The sequence below is a fragment of the Acinonyx jubatus genome, chromosome B1 (assembly GCF_027475565.1).
Source record: "Acinonyx jubatus isolate Ajub_Pintada_27869175 chromosome B1, VMU_Ajub_asm_v1.0, whole genome shotgun sequence".
In the NCBI taxonomy this organism is placed as follows: Eukaryota; Metazoa; Chordata; class Mammalia; order Carnivora; family Felidae; genus Acinonyx; species Acinonyx jubatus.
This window is the reverse complement of record NC_069382.1, coordinates 114,787,961-114,815,169: the sequence shown is the minus strand read 5'-3', so window position 1 is coordinate 114,815,169 and position 27,209 is coordinate 114,787,961. Positions and strand designations below refer to the sequence as shown.

Below are 27,209 nucleotides of genomic sequence, written 5' to 3'. Positions count from 1 at the left end.
CACTAGATGCTGCTAATAGAGCAATTCTTTGACTTCCACATTAAAAAAAAAAAAAATGTAATGTTTACTTATTTTTGACAGAGAGAGAGAGAGAGAGAGAAAGAGAGAGAGAGAGAGAGACAGAGCACGAGTGGGAGAGGGGCAGAGAGAAATGAAGACACAGAATCCGAAGCAGGATCCAGGCTCTGAGCTGTCAGCACAGAGCCCGATGCGGGGCTTGAACTCCTAGACCGCGAGATCATGACCTGAGCCGAAGTTGGACACTCAACCAACTGAGCCACCCAGGCGCCCCCTGACTTCCATGTTTTTAATGGTGAAATCTCATATATGATATGTTCCATTAGAGGTAGTGAAGAGAGACTGATTTCTTGCATTTTGGTTGTCTACTGTGGTGATCTCAGTGAAAAATCAGTATAGCACTCTCTTTCTTCATTATTATGAAGCACAACAAAGTTACCAGACCATGTAATTAAAGCTGGATGTTAATGTTTCTGAATTCTAATCTTGTTCCTCAGACCTAACTATCTAGATCACATCCATATCCTCCAATTTTTTTTCCCAAAAGGATTGTTTTCCTACTAATATAGGAAACAATTAAAAAACAGGATGTAAGATAGAAACTTTAATCTTGCAGCTAATTTTAAGATAAGAATCTGTTATATCTATTATTTATAAATCCCAAACTAAAATGCAATTGACTTTGTTTTAATGTTCATTTATTTATTTTGAGAGAGAGTGTGCACTTGAGTGTGAGCAGGACAGAGGCAAAGAAGAGCAAGGGAGAGACAGAATCCCAAGCAGGCTCCTAATTGACCTCAGTTGGTCAAGACCTGATCCCAAATCAAGTCAGATGCTTCCGACTGAGCCACACAGGTGCCCTAAAATCTGAGATGAGTGAGGGAGACTCCATGGACAAAGATAAAAAGTTTCTTGTTTTCCTTTATTTTTCTCATTAAAGAAGTATACTGATGAGAACTAAGTTCAGAATGCAATCTGCTTATATACAAAATTGAAAACTTGGAGAAAATAAATTGATATTGTGTTCTGCATTACTACAACGGCTTCCCTCACTCCAATCTATTCTCACCCATGCAGCCCAAGTGATCTGGTCAAAATCTAAGTCAGATCCCATTATTCCTCTGCTTAAAACTAGCTAGTGGTTCCGTATGTCATTCAGAATAAGAAACAAACTTCTTAAGATACTCTTTACAGACTATTTTACAGGGTCTTTCATAATAATTTACCACTACTTTCACCCCCAGAAGATGTAAACATTTCTGATCTCACCTCCTATCTCCCCTGAACTCACTCTATTCCACTAGTCACTGTGGTTCCTTGAGTAGTTCTTAAACCTATCAGGCATCCTCTTGTCTCATGACCTTTGGGCCTATGGACTGTGATGCTCTTCCTTCGGATGGTAACTCGGCACATTCTCTTGCCTTCTACAAATCTTGACTCATGTCTGGCTTCTCCTAGTGAGGCTGTCCCTGTCTCTTTTTAATAACTCCAACTCCAATCTGCTCCTGGAACTTCATCCCCTCTGACCTGCTCATTTTCATAATAGCATTTACTACATTCAGACACACTACAGTTGATCCTTGAACAATTAGGGGTTTGAACTGCTCAAGTCCACTTACACACAGATTTTTTTTTCAATAAATTCAGTACAATACTGTAAATGCATATGTATTTTCCTTATGATTTTCTTAGTAATATTTTCTTTTCTCTGGCTTACTTTATTCTAAGAATACGGTATGCAATTCATATAACATACAAAACGCGTTAACAGACTAATCATGTTATCAGTAAGGCTTCTGGTCAAAAGTAGGCTCTTAGTAGTTAACTTTTTGGGGAGTCAAAAGTTATACATGAATTCTCAAGTATGCAGGGGGGTCAGCACTCCCAATACTCCCATACTGTTCAGGATCATTGTTCAGGATCAATACACAAGTATTTTACTTGTGCATTTATCTATTATCCATTTCCTCAACTAGAATATTAGCTACACAAGGGCAGACGTTTTCACATCTTTTCTTTAATGCTGAATCCCCAGTACCTAGGATCTCACTGCACATAGCAGGTACTAATTAAATAGGATGAATTAGTGGGGAAAAAAATTCAAAGCAGCCACAGTAGGTAAACGTTTTTTGATGTTCCTTAAGTAAAGATCTAAATTCACTAGTTTCTAGCTCATAAGTAGTTTAAGATTAAAAAAAGAAAAGCTTAGTTTATAAACCACTCCTGAACACACTTTATACAGCAATATTACTTAATTATCTGAGTATGAATTTTCTTATTTAGTGGTCTCTAAATCAAGCCGTTATTTTCCTAATAAATTCAGTTGCCTCCAGGCAGCCTTATCAATGGGACAGACATGTAAAAATCCAAGATATCACCTTAGCTAGAAGGAAAGCTTGTAAGACGGCCTAACTAAATGGAAGTAAAGGAAAAACAGTCTTGTTTCATCTTTCTTGAGCCAAAATGCACCTGTACCAACAGCCAGTTGCAATTTAGACACTAGATGGTGGGTAACTCAAGGGAACAGAATGGTACAAGGAGAGCAAATACATATAAGCAATAAATTGGTGATATTAAGAAAAGTAGCATCATAGTAAATTGGCTAAGTGGTTAATGTACTTTAGAAAACAATTTAAAAACTAAGCTGAAAGATTTTCAGGTTTTTTATTTAAATTCCCTGGATTAAAAAAGATGGATTCTAATGTTATTTTTTAATTTCATATTTCCCAAAAGACTTGATACACTTCATTGCTAGAGTTTTCAGAACTTCTGCTAGACTTCCCCATGACATTTGTAAGATTAAAGGATGCTTTGCCCCTTACCAGTTCAACTATTGATCTCGCTTCCTCTTGAGTACAATGGAAAGGGCTGTCGCATACCTGCACGTTTGTGCTGGTGAGGAAAAGACAATGTTATTATCAATCAGGATAAAAAATGAGCAATTACCAGACAAGAAAACGAACTCCAAATATCCCACACTGGCTGTGTAACTCCAGTTATTTATTTCCAGCCAGTGATAAAGGACCTGAATGAATATAAACTGAGATGTTTGTACATTCTTTCAGGCAGAGTTATAAATACAGTGCTCCCAGCACTGCATATTCCAGAATATGTTTTTAGTTTAAATAGTACACAGATCTAAATAATCTCCTTGAATATAAAAGACTATACATCACAACTACACTTTACCTTTTGTGAGGAAAAGAAACACCAAACTTGACCCATGAAATGATGACTATAAGGAAGAATTTTCCTTTGAGGTGATAAACACTGTTACTGGCTACTGAACGATGCTATGGAATCTCTTTCTCAGAGAGGTGAGGAAGGCTAAGCTAAGAGTTGTGACAGGAAAGCACATATATGAAAACTTGGTTTTTGTACAGGGAGGGAAGATCAGCAGGGCATAAGACAAGAGCCCCTTCCATGGTCAGGAAAGGCTCTATAAAATCAAAGCCTTCCCACACAACAGGGAATGCATGCTATCTCCACAAGCATGCTGCCCATTGTATATTTCCTACTTCCTAGATGAAAGCAAAGGCATCATTCCTCTCAAACATATTAAGACTGATTGTTTAAAATTTTATCAAAGAAATCAGATTAAAATGGGTATAGAAAGAAGCAGTAGAGAAGGGAGTTAAAGCCAAAGGAAAAAGTAATTAGCAGATCCCTAAAGAAGAGGAAACACATACACACACTTGTCCCCCAAGTGGACCTAAGAGATATATATTATCGGATACATTTTTATAATGGCTTTGTGAAAAATACATTGGGATATATATGATAAAAAGATCTGCCTAGTTATTTATTTATATAATGTCTGTAATCAGACATTGGGTATATAGCAATTACAGGTAAGTGGTTGTTCTCTTTTCTATCCAGACTCAAAATGTGGGATTTATTTTCATTCTTGGCATGAATAAAATTTGATGCAAGTTTGCATTATCTTTAAGGTTATTTTTTATTCTGTTCTCCACAGCCCATATTTAAGTAAGCTAAAAAATGAAAAAGGGAAGGTGTTATAAGTCAGATATTTCCCTAAAGAATGTCAAAACTAAATTTAAAAGAACAAGGCAAAAAATTAGACACTGTGAAGTCTTAAGTGCTAGTCCTCTGAAGGAAGCATGGTGTATTCTAAATATGCTATATACGATGTTTTTAACGTTAGCACTAAGCCAAAGTAAAACATACCTTTGGAAATTCTGAAAAATGATGGTAACAGAACAGGGGAGACTTCTCTAAATAGGGCTGCCAGATAAAATACAGAATCCCCAATTAAATTTGAATTTCAGATAACATCACACTATTTTTTAGTATGTCTCAAATATTGCATGAGACATTTATATTACAAAGATGTATTGCTCTGAAGTTTAGATTTAACTGGGTGTCTGGTATTTTATGTTAAATTTGATAACCTACTTCTAAAGAAACCCTCTAACTCTTAAATAAAGAGAACAAACTGAAGGCTGCTGGAGGGGTATTAAGTGGAGGGAAGGGCTAGATGGGTCATGGGCATTAAAGGAGAGCACTTGCTGGGATGAGCACTGAGTGTTGTAAGTGATGAGTCACTAAATTCTACTGCTGAAATCATGATTACACTATATGTTAACTGACTTGGACTTAAATAAAACTGAATCTAGAAAAATACAAAAATAAATAAAGTAACCCTCCACTCCACAAAGCAAATCATCAACAGAAACGGCAAAAACAGACAATATTAAAGCCAACTCTGTAAGTTTTTAAAATTTTGAATAACTTTCTAAATATCTCTCATACAGTATCTTGACAAGTAACCAACGGAGCTGAGGAAAGCCAAGAGGCTCTGCCATTTTCGCCTTGGGCAAATGATTAGTATGACTGCTCAATAATGAAATGGAAGGTATACAAAGAGACTTGAGAGATTCGTACAAGACAACATAAAGATGAGAGACCATAAAGCCTCTTGTTACGATTTCTCCAACAGGCTCTTATAGTAGCATTTGGTTAGCTAAAAATAGTGCCAACTTCCTCACCGACACTCTCTTAAAAAAGTATATAATCTGGGTTGTAATAGATTTCCCCCAGGATTTAAAATACTTTGAATGTTTGAAGGCATGTTATCACGAAACATTTTTATTTTTATGTCCTCTAAATTGGCCCCTATATAAAAAGAGTTAACACTGATTCATATTTATTGATTGATTCAAAGAATTTTTTTATACTATGTGTTAGGGACATTTCTAGATGTTGGGGATACAGTATTGAACCAAAGAGCTCCCATGGAGGTTAGAACATTAAGGGTTCTTTTTAGTCTTAAAACTATGAATGTGGCCTGCAAGAGAAGCAGTGTAATCACTTGAAGGATGACTAAGCTAGAGGTATCTATTATAAATGAGATTTAAAATAATGACTGAGAAAAATGTGCTGCTTTCCTTTTTACAGTAAGATACTAAGTATTTTGTTGTAAATTTACACAAATTGTATAGCCTATACGCAATCTTGCTGACCAAAACAAGCAGACATGACATTAGAAGAAAAGATCAGCAATACCAAAAATGCTGTGGATGACAAATCAAACTGCATTTAAAAATAATAAAAAGGTGTACTGATACATAATCGCGCAAAATAACTGATTACATAAAAAGATACAGAAACAGAAAATTACCTGCACATAATAAGCAGACATACAAAGATGAAATTTACAAGGCCAGAGATATGGAACTTTTTAGTAAACAGAAAATGATTTTCTTCAAGGCAGACAAAGGCACACACTCATGAGAATCCCCAAAGACAGTGTCCAGGATATAGATCTGTCAAGGCCTTTCATTTTCAAGCAAAGTAGTCAAGAAAAAAAAGAGAAAATTTAATTTAAAGAGATAAGAATGACAATGATTTTGAACCACAACCTCCAGAGTCTATAGAAGAAAACTGACATTGAAGTAAATCTATATACAAAGCTATATATATAGCTACCCATATATAGATCAGGTACACCTTCCTCTAGAAAAGTAAAATGAAATAATTTTAAGACCTAAACAATTTGGAAGAACAAATCTATATAAATATTATATATATAATATAGATTTATATATTATTTTTAAATACTTATATAGATTTATATAAATTATATATATATATATATTTTTTTTCATTCATTCAGTAAGCATGTTTAAACCACCAGTGGCAAGTCCTGACACTAAGTGCCATGATACAAACTCAATTTACAGCATAAAAAGATAATAACACACTCCAGGTTCTACACAGAGGTGTGTACAGCAGTGATGTGAGGGTACAGGTAATCTTGCCCAAAACAAATAACAACTCTTTGTAGAGGTAGCATCTAAACTGCTCCTTGAAGAATGAGCAGACATTCATGGAGGAAAAACAGGAGACAGGAGGAAACAGAACATGAAGCTGGAAAAGTAGGTCTAGACATATTAATACATAGAAGAGTAGGATTGGATTCTATGATCAAAGGGAGCCACGAGAAGTTTTTAAGCAAAAAATGACACTCACATTTGTATTTTTCAAATATAATTCTGACAGTACCACAAAGATTTATTAAACAAGAAAGGAGTTGCAATATAAAACAACTGAGTAAATAAATGACAAATAACTGAATCAAGTAAGTAAAACTGAATTAATTATTAAATTAAAAACTAAATTAAAGAAACCCAGATGCTCTAGAAGAGCATCTGAGAATCAGTCAAAATTTGAAAAATTTAGATGGGTCAGAATAGATAATGGTTAATGAAATAAAATAAACTGGCAAAATGAACAGTACATTTCTGATTTCTTAAAAATAAGGTAAATAAGCCACGGCTGAAGAAAGAGCAAGAGGGGCTGAAGAGTAAAACTCAAACGGCAAAAAACTTTATTTCTCCTGCAACACAGTGGAAAGTGACTTTAGGGAAGAACAGAAATAATGAACTTCTCTGTGTTAAAAGAATGTGTAGCTTTCAGAGTAAATATTAAGCAATGGGGAAAAAAACCCCAAAATAACAACCAAACCTCTTGTGAAGAAGAGGATTACTCAAAGTATCAATTATAGAATTTAATAAATGCAGGGATCTTGGAAGCAGAAGAGTAGCACTAGATTTGAAAAACAACAAACATCTGTTGGTTTTAAAATATTAGTCAACAATTTGCTCCAAGAGATATTCACTGAGTGGCTAGCACATGTCAGGCATTAGGAAGAGAAAGATGAACAAGGTATCTTTCTTCGTGTGCTTTTGAGGAAGCTATGTGCTAGAGGAGGAGACAAATTCATAAACCACGCAGTTAAGAACTGGTAAGCGTAATAACAAAAGGACACAGGGAAGCAAGGAATGCACAGTATAATGGCAGCTTGGCTACGAGGGAAAGCTTCCTAGAGAAAGTGAAGTCAAAACTAAATCTTAAAAAGATGAGGAAGTTAGCTAGTTCAAGAAATGAGAAGATAATCATGGCAAAGGTAACAGCATGAGGAATGGCCTAGAGGTCAACCAGAGCATGGTGTCTGTTGAGTGACAAGTGGTTCTAAATTGTTGGAACATGAAAATAAGAGGCAAGAAGTGATAGAAAATGAGGCCAGACAGAGAGCAGGGACCAAATCCTAGACTAGGCCTTGTTTGCTCTTCTATGAGAAGTTGAGACTTTATGGTTTTTAAGCAGAGAGGCTTATCAGAAGCACCTAGGTAGGAAGCTTTAAAACATTCAGATTCCTAGACACTACTCCTCAGAGACCCTAATTCACTAGGTTTAAAGGAGACGAATGCATCTGAATTTTCCAAGTTTTCCTAGGTAATTATTACGCACTATATAGTGACAGAAATGCTGGGGTAACAAAATGTGGGCCTACACTCAACTGAGTAGGGAAAATATACTGTAAAAGACAGGGGGAGCTTGCTAATCAGTAACAGTGTACATTTTAAGGAATTAAGAGGAAGAAGCAACTCATTAAGACAGGACATAAAAGCTACTATGAATACATTTTTACAATCAAGTGGTGATAAAAATAAGAAAAAAATGGCCAAAATAAATTAAAATTTAAAGATTTTTAACTTTAAATTACCTACATGAATAAAACTTATACCCAGAAATGTATACCCTGAAAATTTTTAAGCTAAAAAAAGATTTATTTTGTTGTATTCTCTGAAAAGACAGAAGTAGAATATAGCTGGCAAGAACATTAAGTCTGGTATCTGGCTTAAATGGTGGCTCTCCCACTCAGCGTGACCTTAGATCACTTAATCTCTATGTGGTTTCAATCTCCTCATGTATAAAATGGAGACAATGATACACATCTTACAGGATCATTGTATTAGGTAACACATACTAAACACTTCGAACTTGCAAAATAGTACAAAGTTCAATAAATGTCGACTCCTGTTAACGTAATCCTCATCATCACCTAGGAGGCTACAGCAAAATGACTCCAGAGAGTAGAAATAAAATTACCCTCAGAGAAAAGGTAATTAGTCTCAGCACAGAAGGAATGACATCAAGCTACAGAAAAACTAACCAGAGGTAATCTCTACCTGTGTAGCTGAGGAACCTGGAAAACACACAGGCCCTTAAAGGGCTGCAAAAACTTTTCCAAAAGTACCATGAGGAAGAATATGAAAGCAAACAGTGAGCAAATACTTCTTCGCACAGTGAGAGACCCTTTTTACAGGAGCTCATCACATGAATGAATGACTTAGAATATCATAAAGAATAGCTCAGTCTACTAATTACTAGGATAGTCAGGACTAGAAGACATTCACTTATACCCAGTTTTGTTAATAAACTGTACTACTTAAATTAGAAATAATCACTTGATTTTAAGACTCTGCTAAAAAAAAGGAGTGATCGGCCTAAGTGGTTAAGAAGAAAGAAAGGAGAAAATCAAGGAGTTGACAATGTTACTCGAGCTTACAAAGAAACACAACCTGAAGGTTAATGCCTAAGCATTTGTGTCATAGGCAAGATGAGTCTCTTGATGACATAGATAAAATATATCTTGAGACTAATTCTTTACTCCATGTGATTACTGTATTCTAATGATTTCTTTAATGTCTCTCTTGATTCTCAGACTTCATGCTCCAAAAGGGCAGAGACTCTATTTATTGTAGTCACAGTAATAGTCCTGGAACCAGCACACTCCCTGGTCGCAGATCTTCAAATCAGTGTTTGTTGAGTGAATGGCTTCCCAATTTCTCCTGATTCGGAGAAGGGGACAGTGGAGTTGGGTACTCTACAGAATGACATGTGTGTTTGCTTTCTGTAGTTAGGCTTGCCAAAAGTCAGTTGTTTTTGTTTCTAAACCTGTTTATAAGAGCTGTCTTTATTACTATTTCATAATTTAAGCAGTAATTATGCTTATTGAAAAAGAGGATGTGGAAAGAGAACTGATTCTATGAATACTATGCAGGCCCTAAAAACTAGTAAGCCTCAATAAAGGTGACTCACTTTAATAACTTGGTGTCAAAGTAGATGTGGGTAAGAAAACTGTAAAAAGGTTAGAAAAAAGAACCTTAAAAACCTATGAAGGTTTTTAACTGTAAGGAGTTTAAGAATTAGAGGATCTTATCTTGGTTTTCTATTCTATATTACACTAGATTATATATATAATCTATATGGAACTTATATAGAAAAGGTCTTAGCCCTATATCCAAAGATGAGTGAGTACACATTTAAATGTTTTAAAAAAAAATGTTTGAGTTACATCTGTTACTGTTGTTTGATTCCCTGTAATCGGTCAGCTAGTGACCCAGATCATGATGGATAAAAAGGCTTTGTACTATTTCATCAAGAAATGATGTGGTGTTTACACATAAACAACCATGTCTGCACATTGAAAAATCGCTATTTATTCCCTCTTTGCACATATCACAATGTATTATAATTAAATGCCTGTTTACTCAACAATATCCCCCACTAAACTATAAATCTTTTGGGAAAAGGGACCATGTCAATTCCCAGTTTCATGCTGTCCACCTAGCACTTGGTAATGCTTTCCATATTGGTGTTTCATGAGTATTCTTTAAATGAAAAAAAATTGTAATTCTCTTTTTAAAAAAATCAAATTGAATAGTATTATATGGCTGTTTAGTACCAATTAATAATAAAATAACATTACATAGAAGAGACAAATCCTTACCAGTTTATAGCCCCTCCATCACACTTCTTCATAAGCAATGCTTTCCAGCATTCATGAGTAGATTTAATAACTTCAAGAGCAAAGGCCTAATTCCAAACCAAAAACAGAATAAAGATCACATCACCATACTAACATGGAACTATTATCACTATGACAGCTAATTTCTAAGAACATGAGCTCTGGAGTCAAGCAAACCTGAATATAAATACTGGCATCCTTATTCACCAGCTGTGTGACTTTTGAGCAAGTTACTTAATCTCACTAAGTCTTCATTTATAAATGGAAGGTAATAGAGATATTGTAATTTAGGGTTGGCAAACTAGGGCCTATGGGCCAAATTTAGCTCACCAAAACACCATTTTTATAAATGAAGGATTTTTTTGTTTTTTGTTTTTAATGTTTACTTCTGAGACAGAGAAGGAGGGAGGGAAGGAGGGAGGGAGAAAGAAAGAGAGAGAGAGAGCATGCGCGAGTGAGCGAGTGTGGGGAGGGGCAGAAAGAGAGGAAGACACAGAATCCAAAGCAGGCTCCAGGTTCTGAGCTGTCTACACAGAGCCTGACATGGGACTTGAACTCATGAACAGCAAGATCATGACCTGAGCTGAAGTCGGAAGCTTAACCGACTGAGCCACCCAGGCGCCCCTGTAAATGAAGTTTTATTGAACACAAGCATTCATCTGTGCGTGGTTTAAGACTGCCTTAGTACCACAATGGCAGAGGTTAAGAACTTGTGACAAAGACCATATGGCCTACAAAGTCAAGATGCCACACCTAATCCAAAAGGCCTAGCTGTTGAAAGGATAAATAAGTTGTATGCAAAGTGCTTAGTCTAGTCCCTTGCTTATAAGGTAACCATACACCTATTAACTTCATCATCATCAAAACTATAGTCTAACTGCATAAACATGTTCTAAAGAACAATCCACTGTCTAGAGGTGGTAAACCTCCTTAACATTTTCAATTATTTTTTTCTTAGTATAAACTTATATGGTGTCCGAAAATAAAAAACCAATGAAACACACACACCTCTTGCTAGATATCTATCTAGCAAGACCATCTTAAAGGAACACTTGTTCTGTTATTCCAAAGCAGCAAATTCTTTTGATTTTTTTTCTCCTTGCTATTTTTTCTTAAGGAGAGTCCTTAGATATTAACTAATTTTACTAGCTCTTTTCTCCAATTACAACTAAACATATTACAGTAAGAAATGAAGAAATTAAAGAATCTTTGGAACCAAGATGTAATAATAATGAGAAATCTTCTGAAAAAGAAAGAAAAAGTTTTCTCAGGTCTATTGTCATGTGACATGAAGGAGAATGGCTGGCTAAATGAGGTGATATGGGGAGTCCCCCTTAACATATGGTACAAAAAAGCCAATTTGTTGTCAGGATAACACAAGGAAAGATTTTTAACCAAATCACTCGGGTAATTATGATTATTTAGAATCACTTTTCCAGCCAGCACTTGCTTAAAGGAGTCAGCAGGAAAAATCTAGATAGCACAGGAGTCACCTTTTCAAACATGTTAAGGAGATACAACTTAATTTTCCTGAGTTAGGCACTACATTTTAAACAGAAGTGGTAAAAAGCAATGCCTAAAAATGATTATTTTCTGAAACCAGGTTTATAAATAATCTAGTCTTCATTCAGAAAAGAATTAACATTTATCAAAATCAAGCAAAAAAACAAAAACAAACAAACAAAAAAAACCACCCAAACCATACTCTGAGGCAATAAGGAGCCATAAAAAGTTCAAACATAAATTATAACATATTATAACATATTTTTAGAGGAAAAAGACAAAAATTAATTTATCTTATAAATCTTAAATATTTATTTTTAAGAGTATTTAATTGAAAATAATAGTTTTATATCTACATTTAATAAGTCTTAGACAAAGCCCTCAAGATGTTAAGGGTTCTTTCGATGTGTCTTTTAAAAAATACTAGGTTAAGCAATAAATTCTTATATAACAAGATATTTATTATAATCTGTAAGTTTCCATTAACATGGCTTACCTTACTTACAAAACATGTTTTACTTATTAGTATCCACCTAACTGTTGGTGTGTACTGTGTGTAATTTATATGGTGGTAAAAACTTTATTTTAAAAAAATTTTTTTTAATGTTCTTTATTTATTTTTGAGACAGAGAGAGACACAGCATGAGCAGCGGAGGGGCAGAGAGAGGGGGAGTCACAGAATCTGAAGCAGGCTCCAGGCTCTGAGCTGTCAGCACAAAGCCCGACATGGGGCTCAAACTCACAGAGTGTGAGATCATTACCGGAGCTGAAGTCAGACACTCAACCGACTGAGCCACCCAGGCGCCCCAGTGGTGGTAAAAACTTTAAAAAAAATATATTCCATGCCTTAGACTTAACATCCTTAGCCTATTTTCTCCATTTGTATCACATGAGAGACACTTCATGGTAACTTTGTGGTATTCCAACAGAAAAATTCTATTACAGTAGGATAATTTAAGTGCTTTCTTAACTGTTAAACAGCTTAAGTCAGTCATGGTAGAATGAACACTTAGAGGAGAAGCCTCTTGGGATTTACATTAATGGTAAGTTAACTTTCTCCTCTCCACAATAGTAAATGGAAGGTGGTTTGTCATACGTAATATGCAGACTGAGACTGATCATGGAAACCCTTCATTTTCTGAGATGAAGGAGATATCAACAGATAAAGAGATGAATCCAGATATTTATCAAGACTTACTGCTTCACTTAGAGACCTCCTGAAAAAAATCCTTTAAAATAAATTTGACAAAATAATGTCCTTAAGTATTCGAGTCAGTATAAAGCATTATCATGTTATATACAAATATTCACATAAGAAACCCCCAAAGGTGAAAGTATTGTACAAGTATCACAAGGCATATTTTAAAATAAAGATTATCATCTTCACCTTGTTTTTGAATTCTCCATTAAAAGCAAACTGGTTTTCTGGTTTTCCTTCTGGCACCTTATAAAATCTGAGCCAATTAAGCGTAGCTTCCAAGTAACCTGGTTTGTACTTCTTAACATCATCAATATCTGCAAGTGAAGAAACAAAATACTTTGTTAAAAACTGAAATTCATTCCTATTAGTGGTAGAGCACTGGACTGAGGGAGTCCACCTTTGTTGCTAGCTAGCAGCATAATCATCATGTATCAAGCCGCCTCTGGACTTGAGGGTTTCTTTCATATGTAAAACACTACTCCTTCATTCTACAAACATTTCTTAAGCACCTCCAGATGCTATGTTAGGTACAGGGTATAAGCAGATGAAGACAACAAAGTTATTTTCCTCAAGGAGCTCAGAGATTCCAATTAAAGGAAACAGACAACAAATAGCAATGAAGTGAGATTAAGTGAGATATACTTAAGGACTGACGTCATTCTGTGAGCAATGGAGAGTTTAGAGTAAGGTAAGTTACATCAGGATCTGTGTTTTAGAAATATTAAGCTAAAGGAATACGGAAGATAAAGAGAGAGCAGTCCCCAGAAGAAAACATACTAAAGTCACATGAGAAGGGTTTCACTCACACACACACACACACACACACACACACACACACACCCCCCAAATACTGAGTTTTGTTTTGTTTTTTTGAGAGAGCGCGAGCAGGGGAGAAGGGCAGAGGGAGGAGAGAATCTTAAGTAGGTTCCACACTTAGAGTGGAGCCCAACGTGGGGCTCAGTCTCACAAAAGTGAGATCATAACCTGAGCCAAAATAAAGAGGCAGACCCTTAACCAACTGAGCCCCCAGATGCTCCAGTAAGTTTCCCATTATGTGTCAGGCATTGTTCTAAGCAGTGAAATATATCAGTAAACAGAAATAAGCCCCTTCTCTCAGTTTATACAATAGGAAGAAACAGACAACAAATAAAGAATATACAAAGTTAAGTGGTGAAAAGTCTGATGAAAAATAAAGTAGAATATGAAAGAGAATGCAAACAGGGCAATTTTAAACAAAGTGATATCTAGATGGTTCAGTTTTTACATTCATTTTCTATAATGATTTTCAGAATTCATTTTTAGTTCTACTGAAAACAGCTTAAAAATTGGAATGATAAGAAAAGATTAACATGGGCCCTGCACAAGGATGTGACACAAATTCGTGAAGCATTCTATATTTAAAAAACAAACAAACAAACTTAACCATCACATTCTGAGCATATTTAGTATATTCATTTAAATATAACTGGAAACAGTACCATATTAATAACAGACTCCTCCCAAAACAGGTCTCCAAGAAATGTATCCGTTCCAATAAATACCAATTCAAAAAATATGGGAAATAACTAAATGAAAGAAGTCTTTACTCACCACCAGACTGTGACTTACGGGAAACAATATAAAATGACATGGTAACACTCGAGAAATTAGAAAGGTATAACTAAAAGTAGAAGATGACACCATGCATTCGGATAATTTAAAGATCACTTGGTTTCAGACTAGCTCATCCAACCTTGTGGGAATCCCCAAGCACTAGGCATGATAGGGAAAAGTAAGCATTTTGCAGGCATGAGGTAGACAGGATGCCTGCCTTTTGCCTGTTCTGAAAAGGTTTGGAAAGAGTTACATATGCCTCCAGAAGCCAGATGTTTTGCTTAAGTGATGTAAGTGTGGTAAGGCATGTAAAAATGGCAGAAACCATGGCAAACAAAAGACTGCGTATATTGCCTAAGGCATTCAAATTTAAAATTTTATAATACGTCAATGGGCCACACATCTATCTAGGGTAATTCTGGGACAAACAGCAGAAATACAAATAATCACTTGAAACTGAACACAGGGCACACCTGCTCTATTAATCACAGTAAATACATATTTATTAAGTGGTGTAAGATGTTTAGGATAGCGAAGTCTAAAGATGAAGATATTTTTAGTAGTATACATTGTATCCTGAGTCATAGAGTTCTTTGTCATGCCCAAAATAGAACACTTGATACTTATTTCACCTAATGCACATTGATTCCTCTTTAAATTCTGACTTTCTACTTATCTAATTAAAAGTGCTTCTTTCTAAAGTGAGCTTTCTATTGATCATTTTCCTACATTCTATATTTTTGCAAAATCTCTCCTAAATTAACTACTACTACTGAGTTCTTCCAATGCATTGTCTTCTTAAAGGGAAAGGAAATCTTTTAGTTCACTGAAGGTGAACAACCAGAAATGTAATTTAATCAATGTCCAAAATAAATCATTTTCTATTACTTAAATTTGATTTATGACTTTATCATTGTACCTTACCAAATCTACCGTTCTCTGTCCCAATGCATAGACTTTTTTGTTTTTTTTTTTTTAAGGTAAATGTTTTTAACTCACTCACTTTAAAGGAAAAGCTTAAGGAGAAGCCAGTATCTATCCTGGCTTAGGCGGCTTTCTCTTCAGATATTATGAAGTGAACTTGGTAAAGACACCAATAACAAAAACCCCAACAATTTAATAATGCCCAATAAAACTCTGCAGACATAAGTGAAATGTTTCTATTCTCAATTAGAACCTGGAATAAAAGCTATATTCTCTCTCTCTCTCTCTCACACACACACACAAATCAAAGTAAGCAACATTCAGAAAATCTATCAACAGCAAATACCTCAAGCCAAAAATCTTATATCAATACCAATAGTCAATTCAATTACTCTTCTGAAAATATGAAAAATTACACCTATAATCTAGAAACTGATTTAATCCATAAAAAACTCAGTTGTTCTTTATAAAACTAAGAAGAGTAAGTATATTCATATTAAACATAAGAAAACTACAACTAAGAGAATGTATAAGATTTGCCAAAATTTATCCAACACATTCATGGTAGAATTAGTATTATAAATATAAGTCTTCCATGAATTATTTTCTTCTATACTGTACAGCTATATTGTCACTGGTTTTATTTATATTAAAAGAAAAGGAAGCAAACCCTGAGAAACTTAACAACAGAAAACAAACTGAGGGCTGTTGGAGGGGAGATGAGTGGGAGATGGGCTAAATGGGTGATGGATATTTTTTTTTAAATTTTTTAACATTTATTCATTTTTGAGAGACAAAGTGCAAACAGAAGAGGGTCGGAGAGAGAGGGAGACACAGAATCTGAAGCAGGCTCCAGGCTCCAAGCTGTCAGCACAGAGCCCGATGCGGGGCTCGAACGCACAAACCACGAGATCATGACCTGAGCGGAAGTCGGAAGCCTAACCGACTGAGCCACTCAGGCACCCCTGGGTGATGGATATTAAGGGGGACACTTGTGATGAGTACTTCGTGTTATATGTAAGTGATGAATCACTAAATTCAATTCCTGAAACCAATTTTACCATATATGTTAACTAGAATCTAAATAAAAATTTGAAATGTATTAAATAAGTAAATGAATGAATGAATGAATGAATGAATGAAAGTGTAGATGTAGTTTTTAGTTTTCTTTTTTTTTAATTTTTTTAATGTTTATTTATTTTTGAGAGAGAGACGGCAGGGAGGGGGGAGGGAAGGACAGAGAGAGATGGAGACACAGAATTGGAAGCGAGCTCCAGGCTCTGAGCTGTTGCACAGAGCCCTATACAGGTCTCCAACCTACAAACCGTGAGATCATGACCTGAGCCAAAGTCGGAGGCTCAACTGACTGAGCCACCCAGGTGCCCCTTTAGTTTTCCTTTATTGTGGTAAAATATACATAAGGTAAAACTTGCTGTTTAATGTACAATTCAGTGGCATTAAGTACATCCACAATATTGTATAACCATTACTATTCTCCATTTCCAGATTCCATTTTCATTAGGTATATATTTTTAGAATATATATTAAGAAAAGGAATTCTCTAGTAATGATTTATACCCATTCTTGGAATTAACTTCTTATGGAAGTTTCTACTATAATTATACAATGCATTTTCTTTTAATATTTATTTATTTGAGCGAGAGAGCACATGCACGCAGGTGCACGTGAGTGGGGGAGGGGCAGAGAGCGAGAATCCCTAATAGTGAGAAGCCCTACACCAGGCCTGAAGTCAGGAACCTGAGTTCGTGACGTAAGTCAAAATCAAGAAGAGTCAAACACTTAACCAACAGAGCCACCCAGGTGCCCCACAGTGTATTTTCAAGATGAACTAACCCAACAATAAAATCAGAATAATCTAAAAGAGTTCTATTATATAGTCAATCAATTTATTTCAGTTTGTTTTTAACTACAAATCAAGCTCTTTTAAAAAACTGAGATCTACCGTATCAACTCCCTGAATGATTGACAAAGACTTTCCACTTCCGTAAAATATTTTAACTGCTGTCCATAGTGGTCTGTATGTTGAGTCTGGCAGAAAACTCTGGAAAGAAGTCCACACTTTGCTTCTACCAGTTAAGTTTTAGCTTTATCATGCATCAGGTATGTTTATTCCCAAAGCACTTATGCCAACGGTATTGGTGGTTGTAATTATGAGATTTATAAAATATTATATAAGGCAATGATTTTACCAGTATAAAAAATTATTTCTATAAAATTGACTTCAATGTTTTGAAAGAATTCAATAAAACAGTTTGCTAAAAATATCTGCTGTCAAATTAGGCCTGAGTAAAAAAATAGTTAAAGATGAGGGGAAAAAAACATACAAATCTACAATTATGCATGTAGATTGCTCTGCATAGTGAGGAAAGAGGATTTTAGATATGAAAGGTCAGGGACAGCCTCTGATAAAACTTTAGTAAATTGTTATTTTTTTAATGTTTGTTTACTTATTTTGAGAGAGAGAGAGAGAGAGAACACAAGCAGGGACAGAGGCAGAGAGAGAGGGAGAGAAAATCCCAACCAGGTTCCATGCTCATTGTGGAGCCCAATGCAGGGCTCGATCTCACAACTGTGAGATCATGACCTGAGCGCAAATCAAGAGAAGGTTGCTTAACCGACTGAGCCACCCAGGCACCCCAAGTTTTAGTAAATTCTGGGATGAAGTGTGGGAGCAACTCATTCAAATATCTAGAAGAGGAGAAGTCCTGGGAAGAAGATAGAAGTGCCAATATTCTGAGGTATGATTGTGCTTAAAATGGTTAAGGAAGACAGTAAGAAAGCCCTGTGTTTAGAGCAGAGTGAAGAAAGAATGTTAGGAGATGAGATTAGAGAAGCAAGCAGCCACCGGCCAGTCACAAGGGACTCTAAAGGCCATCCTTTTACTTTGAGATAAGAAGCCATTAGAGGGTTCTGGGCCAAACAGTACAGATTAGGAAGATTGCTCTTTCTGCTGTGTAGGGAAAAGATCATAAAGGAAGAAGTGGAGTCAGGAAATCCAGTCTCTGTAGATGAAATACAATGAGGGCCAAGATAAATGGTAGCTGTATGGAGGTGGTGACAAATGGTCAATTTTGGATATTTTTAGAAAGCAGAACTAAAAGGAATTACCAAAGAAAAAAAGTTAAAAACAAAACCCAGTAAAGATCAGACCTATATAAAATTTAAAGTATCAAAGAATGAAAAAGGAATAGCTGGCAACATTAAGTAACAATTTAAATTATAGTACAATCAATTAAGCAGTCACCTAAATATTTATCACTGTAGTTTTTGTTTTAAGTTTCATAAAAAGGTGTCAAATGGCCGACAAATAGTGTACAGCCATTATTTACTTTATAACAAAGTGGTTTCCAAACTTGAAAATTTAATTAGAAAAGATTAAATGGAGTTTACTTAAGAGAATTTTTATGTTAAAACTGGAGATTTAAAATTTATAAACAATCACAGTTCTATATAAATTCACTAGAAAATTTATAATTTCTTTATTAAATATTAGCTTTAAGGAAAAACAGAGAATAATGATAAAATATAATGACAAATTGTAAAGTTCAATTTGGCTTCTCCAAATCTAGTACTCTCCAGTTTAATTTAGTTTTCCTTGACTAATTTTGATTTAGGAATTTAAAAAGCAAAGAAATTAATCTAAAAATATCTTAGTCAAAGCCTATCATTCCATCTCTGTAAACATTAGAGGATCATAATAACACTTTACATTTTTTAAAAGCAATCTTTGTGACTTAGCTTTTCCTTCATCGGAGACAGTGGTATACCTTCCATGTAATTAGGTTTCTTCTCCATATAAACCAATTCATTTGTTTTTAAAACCTAAAAGAATGTCACAAATTGTGATCTATTAAGCAAAAAAGAAAAAGAAAGTGGTTTGTGAATTAAAGTTTCTCCTGTTCTTTTTTAATTAAAGATACACTCTTACAGCAGGGGGAGATTCTAGTCACTTCTATTTTACCCAGACTTCAGAAATAAATGATATAAAAGAGGCGAACACTCAAACTGGTAAGGTTCATTTTATACATACCGCCCATCAAGAATGAAAAAGAAATACCTAATGTATGAGATCTTTTTAATCTAGAGATACATTAAAGCACTAATGGGCCTAAAAAATGATTGTGAATTAAAAACAAACAAAACATCAAGAAATTTTAAGCATGAGAAAATTATGACAACACACTTGGTAAGCAAATACAATAAATCTACAGATTAACAATAAAACATTTTAAATAACTCTCCTGCCTTCCAAGAAACAACCATACCCAGTCCCTTCAACTTTTTGTATAATTAAAAATAGAATATTGAAAAAAAAAAAAAAAGAAAAATATACTCTTTTGTTATTTATTTAACAAAAAACTTTTTGGTCCAAAAGAAAATAAAAACTCTAAGAATATTCAGAGAACAATGAAAATAAGAACACTCAAAATTTATAAGAAGAAATTAGGTAAATTAGGAAAAACATCCCATTTGGAATCAGCACTAAGTTCAAATTCCAGTTTTGGAATTCATATACTGCATCACCTTGGGAAAGGACATTATTTTGTATATTTTCTTCCATAAAATGTAGAAAATCTAAGCTGTTGTAAGGATTAAATAAAGCAATATATTAAAAATCATTTAATAAAAATAAGGGATCATTCTTAAGAAATATTAATTGTCATCCCTCCAATCCCCTAAAACCTTTTCCATGGAATGTAGACAAAGTTATATTCACAGGCAAACCTAGGGCCTTACATGCTTTCATCTCTCAAAAATATATAAATAAACATGAATTAATAATTTAGAAAATTACTGAACATTCTTACATTAATACTGACAGTTATTTTATGTTTAATGTGTATGACTCTACTGAGAAATCAATGCAGCCAGGCACAGATATACACAATATAAATATGCACTAAAAATAACATGAAAGGGATGTGGATATACATGCACACACATACACATGCATACTTAATCCTAACAGTTTTCTATAAACACATCTATTCTTACGGTAAAGGTGGGGCCTCAAATACATTTGTAATTAATTTCTTATGACAAATGCATTTACCTTTCTTTCTAGTTCTCATAAAGTGTTTTCATTTCTATTGTGTTTAAATTAAACTTAAATAACCACTTTTTAAAAACAACTGGAACAGAAAGGAAGCAAATACATAAATAAAATTCCTTTATTTCTGAAATGAGACTCAATTCAAGTATATTAACCAAATTATCAATAATTAAAAACAATGCCCAACTTTATGAAGCATTTCTCTTCACAGAAAACAGAAACCTCTGTCAAAGATAAGCACTGATTTCATGTTTCAACATACAGGTTAACCAACACCAAGATAAAGAACATAAAAAGAGAAAACCAAAAATACTCAAAAACAAGATAAGCACCCTGTAGACTCAATATGGGACAAAAATGCCTGTTAGGCAAAAGCAAGATGGCCATATGATTTATTGCACATACGAGAATATTTCTGAGACTCCTAATCAAGAGGAAAAACAGCCAACAGAAATCAATCCTGAGACAACCCATGCAAATGAGGATTTTAAAGTAGTTGTTACAAATATGTTCAAGGACTTTTAAAAACTATGGTTATGATTGATGAACATGTGGAAATCTCAGTTAAGGAAGAAAAAAAAAGCCTAAAAAACTATCAGAAAAAAAGAACCAAATGAGGAAGTAAGTGAAAAGTCAGATGGGTTTAATAGCAGCATTTGGATATGACAAAAAAAAAAAAAAAATCACAGAAGTAGAAAATAAAACAACAGAAATTATCCTGTCTGAAGAACAATAAGGAATAAAGACTGAAAAGACATAAAGAGAGCTTTAGTGAACTGTGAGACAATAAAAAGTGGTTAAAAATATGTATTAGGAGTCTCAGAATGAAGGTGAGAGAGAATGGGATGAAAAAAATAATGGCAAATAATTACGCAAATGTGTAAAAACATGAACGTACAGGTCTACAAAGTTCAGTATATTCTAAGCAGGATAAATATAAAAGAAAGGATACTACTTAGTATATCAGAGAAAAATTGCTGAAAATCAAAAATGAGAAAATCTTTAAAATAGTCTCAGAAAAACAACATATACTCTGGGTAACAACACATTAACTGCTGACTTCTCTTCAGAAACAGTGGAGACCAAAAGAAAATGGAACATCTTTGTAAAGATCCCTTCAACTCAAAATTCTATATCCAGTGAAACTACACTTCCAAAAAACAGGTCAGAAAAGACAATATCGGATCAATGAAATGGAGAGAATTCATCACCAGCAGAACTACACTACAAAAAATGCTGAAGTCGGGGAGCCTGGGTGGCTTAGCTGGTTGAGCGCCCGACTCTTGATTTTGGCTCAGGTCATGGTCCCAGGGTTGTGGGACTGAGCCCCGTGTTGGGGGTCAGCACAGAGCCTCCTTAAAATTCTCTCCCTCTGTCTCTCTCTCTAAAAATTTTTAAAAAATAATAAGCTATAAAAAAATGCTAAAGCATTCAAGTTGAAGGTAAAGGACACCAAATGGCAACTACAGATCTTCTGTTTCTGTTTTCTGTAATAAAATCTATGGGTATGGATAAGGCAAATATGTGGGTAAATGTAAATGAATACGTGTGTGTGCGCGCACGCCTCTCCTGATTTCTTAAAAAAAAATTTTTTTTAATGTTTTTATTTATTTTTGACAGAGAGAGAGAGAGAGAGAGAGAAAGAGAGCATGAGCGGGGGAGGAGCAGAGAGAGAGGGAAACACAGAATCCCAAGCAGGCTCCAGGCTCTGAGCTGTCAGCACAGAGCCCCATGCGGGACTCGAACTCACGGACTGTGAGATCATGACCTGAGCTGAAGTCGGATACTTAACCGACTGAGCCACCCAGGTGCCCCACTTCTCTTAATTTCTTTAGAAGACATTTTATTATTTAAGACAATATGAAACAAAAGCACAAAGAATGGATGGAGGTTCTGGGAGCAACTGGCTCTCTTCTACAACTGCCGGTGGAAGCGCAAAGTGACACAGCCACTTTGGTAAACAGTGTCACAGGTTCTCATGATATTAAGCATACAATTATCATCTGACCCAGTAACCCTATTCCTAGATATATCCCTAAGAGAAATGAAAACCTATCTTCACACAAGAACTTGTATATAACTGTTCACAGCAACTTTATTTGTATCAGCCCGACTGGAAGGAAACCCAAATTTTCATTCAGTACATCAATAAACTGTGGTGTTATCTATACAACGGAACACTATTCAGCAATCAAATGAAACAAAGCATACTGATTACACACAATATGCAGGAATCTCCAAAGCATTATGCAAAGAATAGATATGTACACATAACAGAAATGTACACACGACTCTAAAGAAACAGAATAGCAGTTGTTGAAAAACTCCAGAATTTTAAGTATAAATATTTTCTCCCTCTAAAATACGCTATTGTAATGGAAAAATTAGTATTAAAAACTTAGACACGAACCTAACATAGAATATAACAAGATCTTCTTAGTAATCTGTAGAAAAAAATTAAAATGCTGTTGTTATCTGGATTATTTCCACCAAGCTACAACACAAAGGGAGGGAAGCATATCATCAGCTGTGGATTTTTTGTTTTTATTTTTAGATAAAAACCAGTACCATAAATGTAATGCCGTATCTCTTTGCTCATATTATTTAAAGGGAAGAAGATACTAGAAAATGGCCACACGCTTGAAATTTTGTCCAAAGGCGGCAAAAAGAAAAAGGAACAGGTAAAAAAAAAGGAGTTTCCGATTCTATGGGATTTAACCAAAGGAAATAATGCACAAAGCTCTCACTCCAGCACTATAGCTGCTGCTCTCACAGAGCTAAATATGTGCACAACAGGCCTCAAACAAAATCTGTGGGAAGCAAGAACATAACGTTTTTAACGATATCTTACAAGCATTCACAAGAAACAACAACTCCATTCCACAACACTCATTATATTTTCTGCATCACAAATAGAGGCTCTAGCTCAGAATTAATAGTTTGAATACTTTCAGTTTACTCAGATCTCTAAAAGATTTTGTTTTCCGTACTGGTCTGCACATCCATGCTTCATAGTACAGTCTGATGAACTTAGTAACCCTCATTTTATTGACCTTTCCTTTTCCATTACCCTTTTCTACTAATTCTACTCTTACCAACACCTGTACTAAAAATATACATTAATATCATGAAAAATAATGGAAATTAACACACAACAAAATAAGAAACACCAAACAAGGTAATTCTACACAGAGGTCTATTTGTATTGTATCAGAAAAACCTCCTGGAAAAGACCTTGGTAGATTTTCTTCCCCCAAAATACAAATATTCATTGCCATTTCACAAGAAACTTTATGACCAGTAAAGTGAAAATCATTCGGGTGCCTTAAACACAGCAGAAATTCAAATAATTTTTCTAACCTGATTTTAACTGGAAGCATTTAACAGAATGGCTAAAAACTCAGGTTTGGGGTCAGACAGACAGACCTCCAATGAAGTTCCAGCTCCATCATCTAAGAGCTACCCTAGAAAACTTAAAAATGTGCCATGTCCCCAAGTATTCTATTTCGTAATCCTTTCATTTAAACTGTGTTTCCTTCAGCACTATCTTTGAAGACAATTTATTTAGGTCTTTCCACTTTAAAGGAAAGCTGAAAATAATGAATTAAAAATATTTCCGGGGCACCTGGGTGGCTCGGTCGGTTAAGAGTCTGACTCGGTTTCTGCTCAGGACGTGATCACACGACATGATCTCAGATTTGTAAGGTTAAACCCCGCATCAGGCTCTGCACTGACAGTGTGGAGCCTGCTTGGAATTCTCTCTCCATCTCTCTCTTTGCTCCTTCCTCTCGTTCTCTCTCAAAATAAATAAACATTTAAAGCAAAAAAAAAAAATATTTCCTAGAACAACCAAAATTTACGAGATGGAAAAAATGCTAGGGATCATTTACTGATTAGAGGATAAATTCTGCACCTTTAGAGTTGGGGACAGTAAAGCTTCCAGAGCTTATAAGACTTTCTCAAGGCCAGCTAACTAACAAACACAAGAGAGGATTTTAGAATTTAGGCCTCCTCTACCCTTCACCATACCACAAGAGTATGACTGAAACCTAAAAAACACTGGAAGAGGTCAAAGTTTAAAAAAGAAGCAAAATATTCCCAGTGATGTAATTCTATTCTTAATTATAGTACATTTTACTCAATTTGTCCCTGTTCCTCAAACTACCTCTTCCCACACCCCATCCCTACACACCCATGCCTACTGAAGTACCTATTAGTGAAATCAAAGGAATGAAGATCAAAAGAACCATCCTTTTACTGGGACCTCTAATCATAATTAACTCACTGATGCCTACATTATTTAAGAGCAAAGGGTCAGCACTCCCAGAAAGTAACACTGTCCAAGGCCACAGGTATTCAATATTCAACTACCCCAGTATTTTTCAGAGGAGTGGTGGGATGCAGTGAACAGCACAGGCTCTGGAGACCAACTGGATTCCAGTGGCTCCATGTATGACTTTAGACAAGTTACTAACCAAGAATCCCCCCGCCCCAGTGCCTCAGTTCCTTAATCTGAAAAAAAGGTAGGGGAGACACTATCACATTTTGCCTGAGCTTATGTAAATAAGCTAAACAGATATTCCAGAAGAAACACTCAGTATAATTACTAAACATGCAGTAGTTGTTACAGAAATGTGAGAGCATTTAGGATGACAGCGGTGAGATACCAGCCCCCTTCCGGGCCAACGAGTCCATGCACAGAAAAGCAAACTGAACTCTATTCTTGCTGGTTCTAAAGGATAACACAAATATTTTCCTTTAAGATTTCTATGCTATTCTCTATTTTTTTCTCCCTAAATAACAGTATTAAATTGTGTTTTAAAAAGTAAGGAAATCAAACACCATGTAAATTTCCTTATTTTTAAGATCATAATTGTATGGACACTAGGTGTTCGTTCAGCTAATGAAAATTTGAGCCAAAGAGAGTTGGTTTTCACAGGTTTATAACTGCCTTGAAAGACATTGAAGAACTATACAGTTTTACATGACTTTTAAATCTCTCTAGGGGCGCCTGGGTGGCGCAGTCGGTTAAGCGTCCAACTTCAGCCAGGTCACGATCTCGTGGTCCGGGAGTTCGAGCCCCACGTCAGGCTCTGGGCTGATGGCTCAGAGCCTGGAGCCTGTTTCCGATTCTGTGTCTCCCTCTCTCTCTACCCCTCCCCCATTCATGCTCTGTCTCTCTCTGTCCCTCTCTGTCCCAAAAATAAATAAACGTTGAAAAAAAAATTAAAAAAAAAAATTTCTCTAAAAGTAAGCTGAAATTCTACATATATGAAATACAGATAAATTCTGATACTTCTAAGATCAGTACAGTGCTGGCCTTTGAAAAGGTCCCCAAAAGTCTTCATTTTTCAATAATTCCCTTTTTACTCATGTAATTTATTCATCCCAAAATGTATCTAAACCAATATAATTGTTCTGATTTCAATTTTTGTTTTCTAATTTTTTGTTTTTAAAAACTGCAAAATCACTGCACAAGCAATAGAACAGACAATTGTTTTCATTTATTTAAAGATCAAACAAAAAAAATCTTTAACAGTCTGCAAGTTGAAGTAGCTTGTAGGCCTAAATTACCTCCTATGAGGTTACTTCACCTGACATAAGGTCCTCAGGCATCACTGGCATTCTGAAGAGGTTCAAACATCTGTCTGGTGAGTATGTGAAGCTCTACATTATAGAAGGTGGTTAATTTAACCCAAGGAGAAATTACACATGCCCTCGCATTTCAATTTTCTTAAAAAGCTCTGAACTTGGTTATTTCATAACCAAGCACTATTATCCCTAATGGCCAAAGGCATTCTCTAGTAACAATTTAGGAGCCCTGGGAGTCTTATTAACTCTTTCAGGCCATTAAGGTACCATATTAAGAGCATTAGAGCCTGGAACCTAATTACAGGGTATTAAAAGGTCTTAGTGCTCTCCAGGTGTTAATGAGCCAGCCAAAGTGACTGATTTTCTACCAGGAAACACAAGAAATTTGTTTTTAAATGTTATTTAGACTTTTCTTTTTGGAGTTTTACCATGGCTATTTCTGCTTCAGAAGAAAAACCTGGAAGATTTAAATAATAAGATTAAAATTACAGAAATACAGCCAGCAATCACAGTTTCTAACTGAAATACGTTCTCTGATGCAATGGCTAGTTTTGGTTCAGCCATGTCAAAGTTAAAAACTACAAATATTAGAACAGGTCATTACAGCCTACCACAGTCTGCACATATGTTCATCTGGATCAAAGAAGTGATTTCATAATACAACAACCCTAAAACTTCCTTGTAGAATTGTAATAATTCTCCAAAAAATTTTAAAAATATGTATGGAAATAAAGAAGGACATACTGTCAGTAAATTAAAACAGACTTCTTTTTTTCAAAAAAGAAAACATAGGTACTGATCATGTCAAAAAACAGCTTGTTTTTTCTTAAGATAGTGGAAATTAATGAGGGATTTATTTTTTAAATGTCTAAACAACAATGAAAATGAACAAAAATTTCTTTATAAATTTCTGTATTACACACATCCTCAGAAAACTACCGAATTAAAAAAAAATTATAGATAGCTATCCCTTCCCCTACATGATTTTAACCTTTCTTCCTATTGATCTAATAAAAATTCCAAGAAGTAAAGACAACAAATATTTACACTGTTATAAAATCACTCCTTTGTGATAAAATCCCAAATTATACACAGTAATTTTTTTAAGTTATTGCATTAGGTATTTTAAAGCTATTTAAGTAGAAAGTGACCGCGAAAAAGACATTTCTGACATGTATGGACTCAGA

General features: G+C 35.0%; 1 protein-coding gene and 1 non-coding gene across 3 annotated transcripts in view; one reads left to right on the top strand and one right to left on the bottom strand.

The window, feature by feature from the left end:
• Positions 1-27,209, bottom strand: part of PPA2 (inorganic pyrophosphatase 2) — an 89,408-nt gene that overhangs the window by 14,809 nt on the left and 47,390 nt on the right. For both annotated transcript variants that reach the window (XM_027061833.2, XM_015062616.3), the window contains 3 exons: positions 13,026-13,153; positions 10,118-10,203; positions 2,841-2,910 (listed from right to left, as the gene is read on the bottom strand). In XM_027061833.2, coding sequence (XP_026917634.2) covers positions 2,841-2,910; positions 10,118-10,203; positions 13,026-13,153 — 284 coding nt within the window. The remainder of the gene's footprint in view (positions 1-2,840; positions 2,911-10,117; positions 10,204-13,025; positions 13,154-27,209) is intronic.
• Positions 14,137-14,240, top strand: LOC113600895 (U6 spliceosomal RNA). The gene has a single exon (XR_003421997.1). It is a non-coding gene; the product is annotated as a U6 spliceosomal RNA (small nuclear RNA).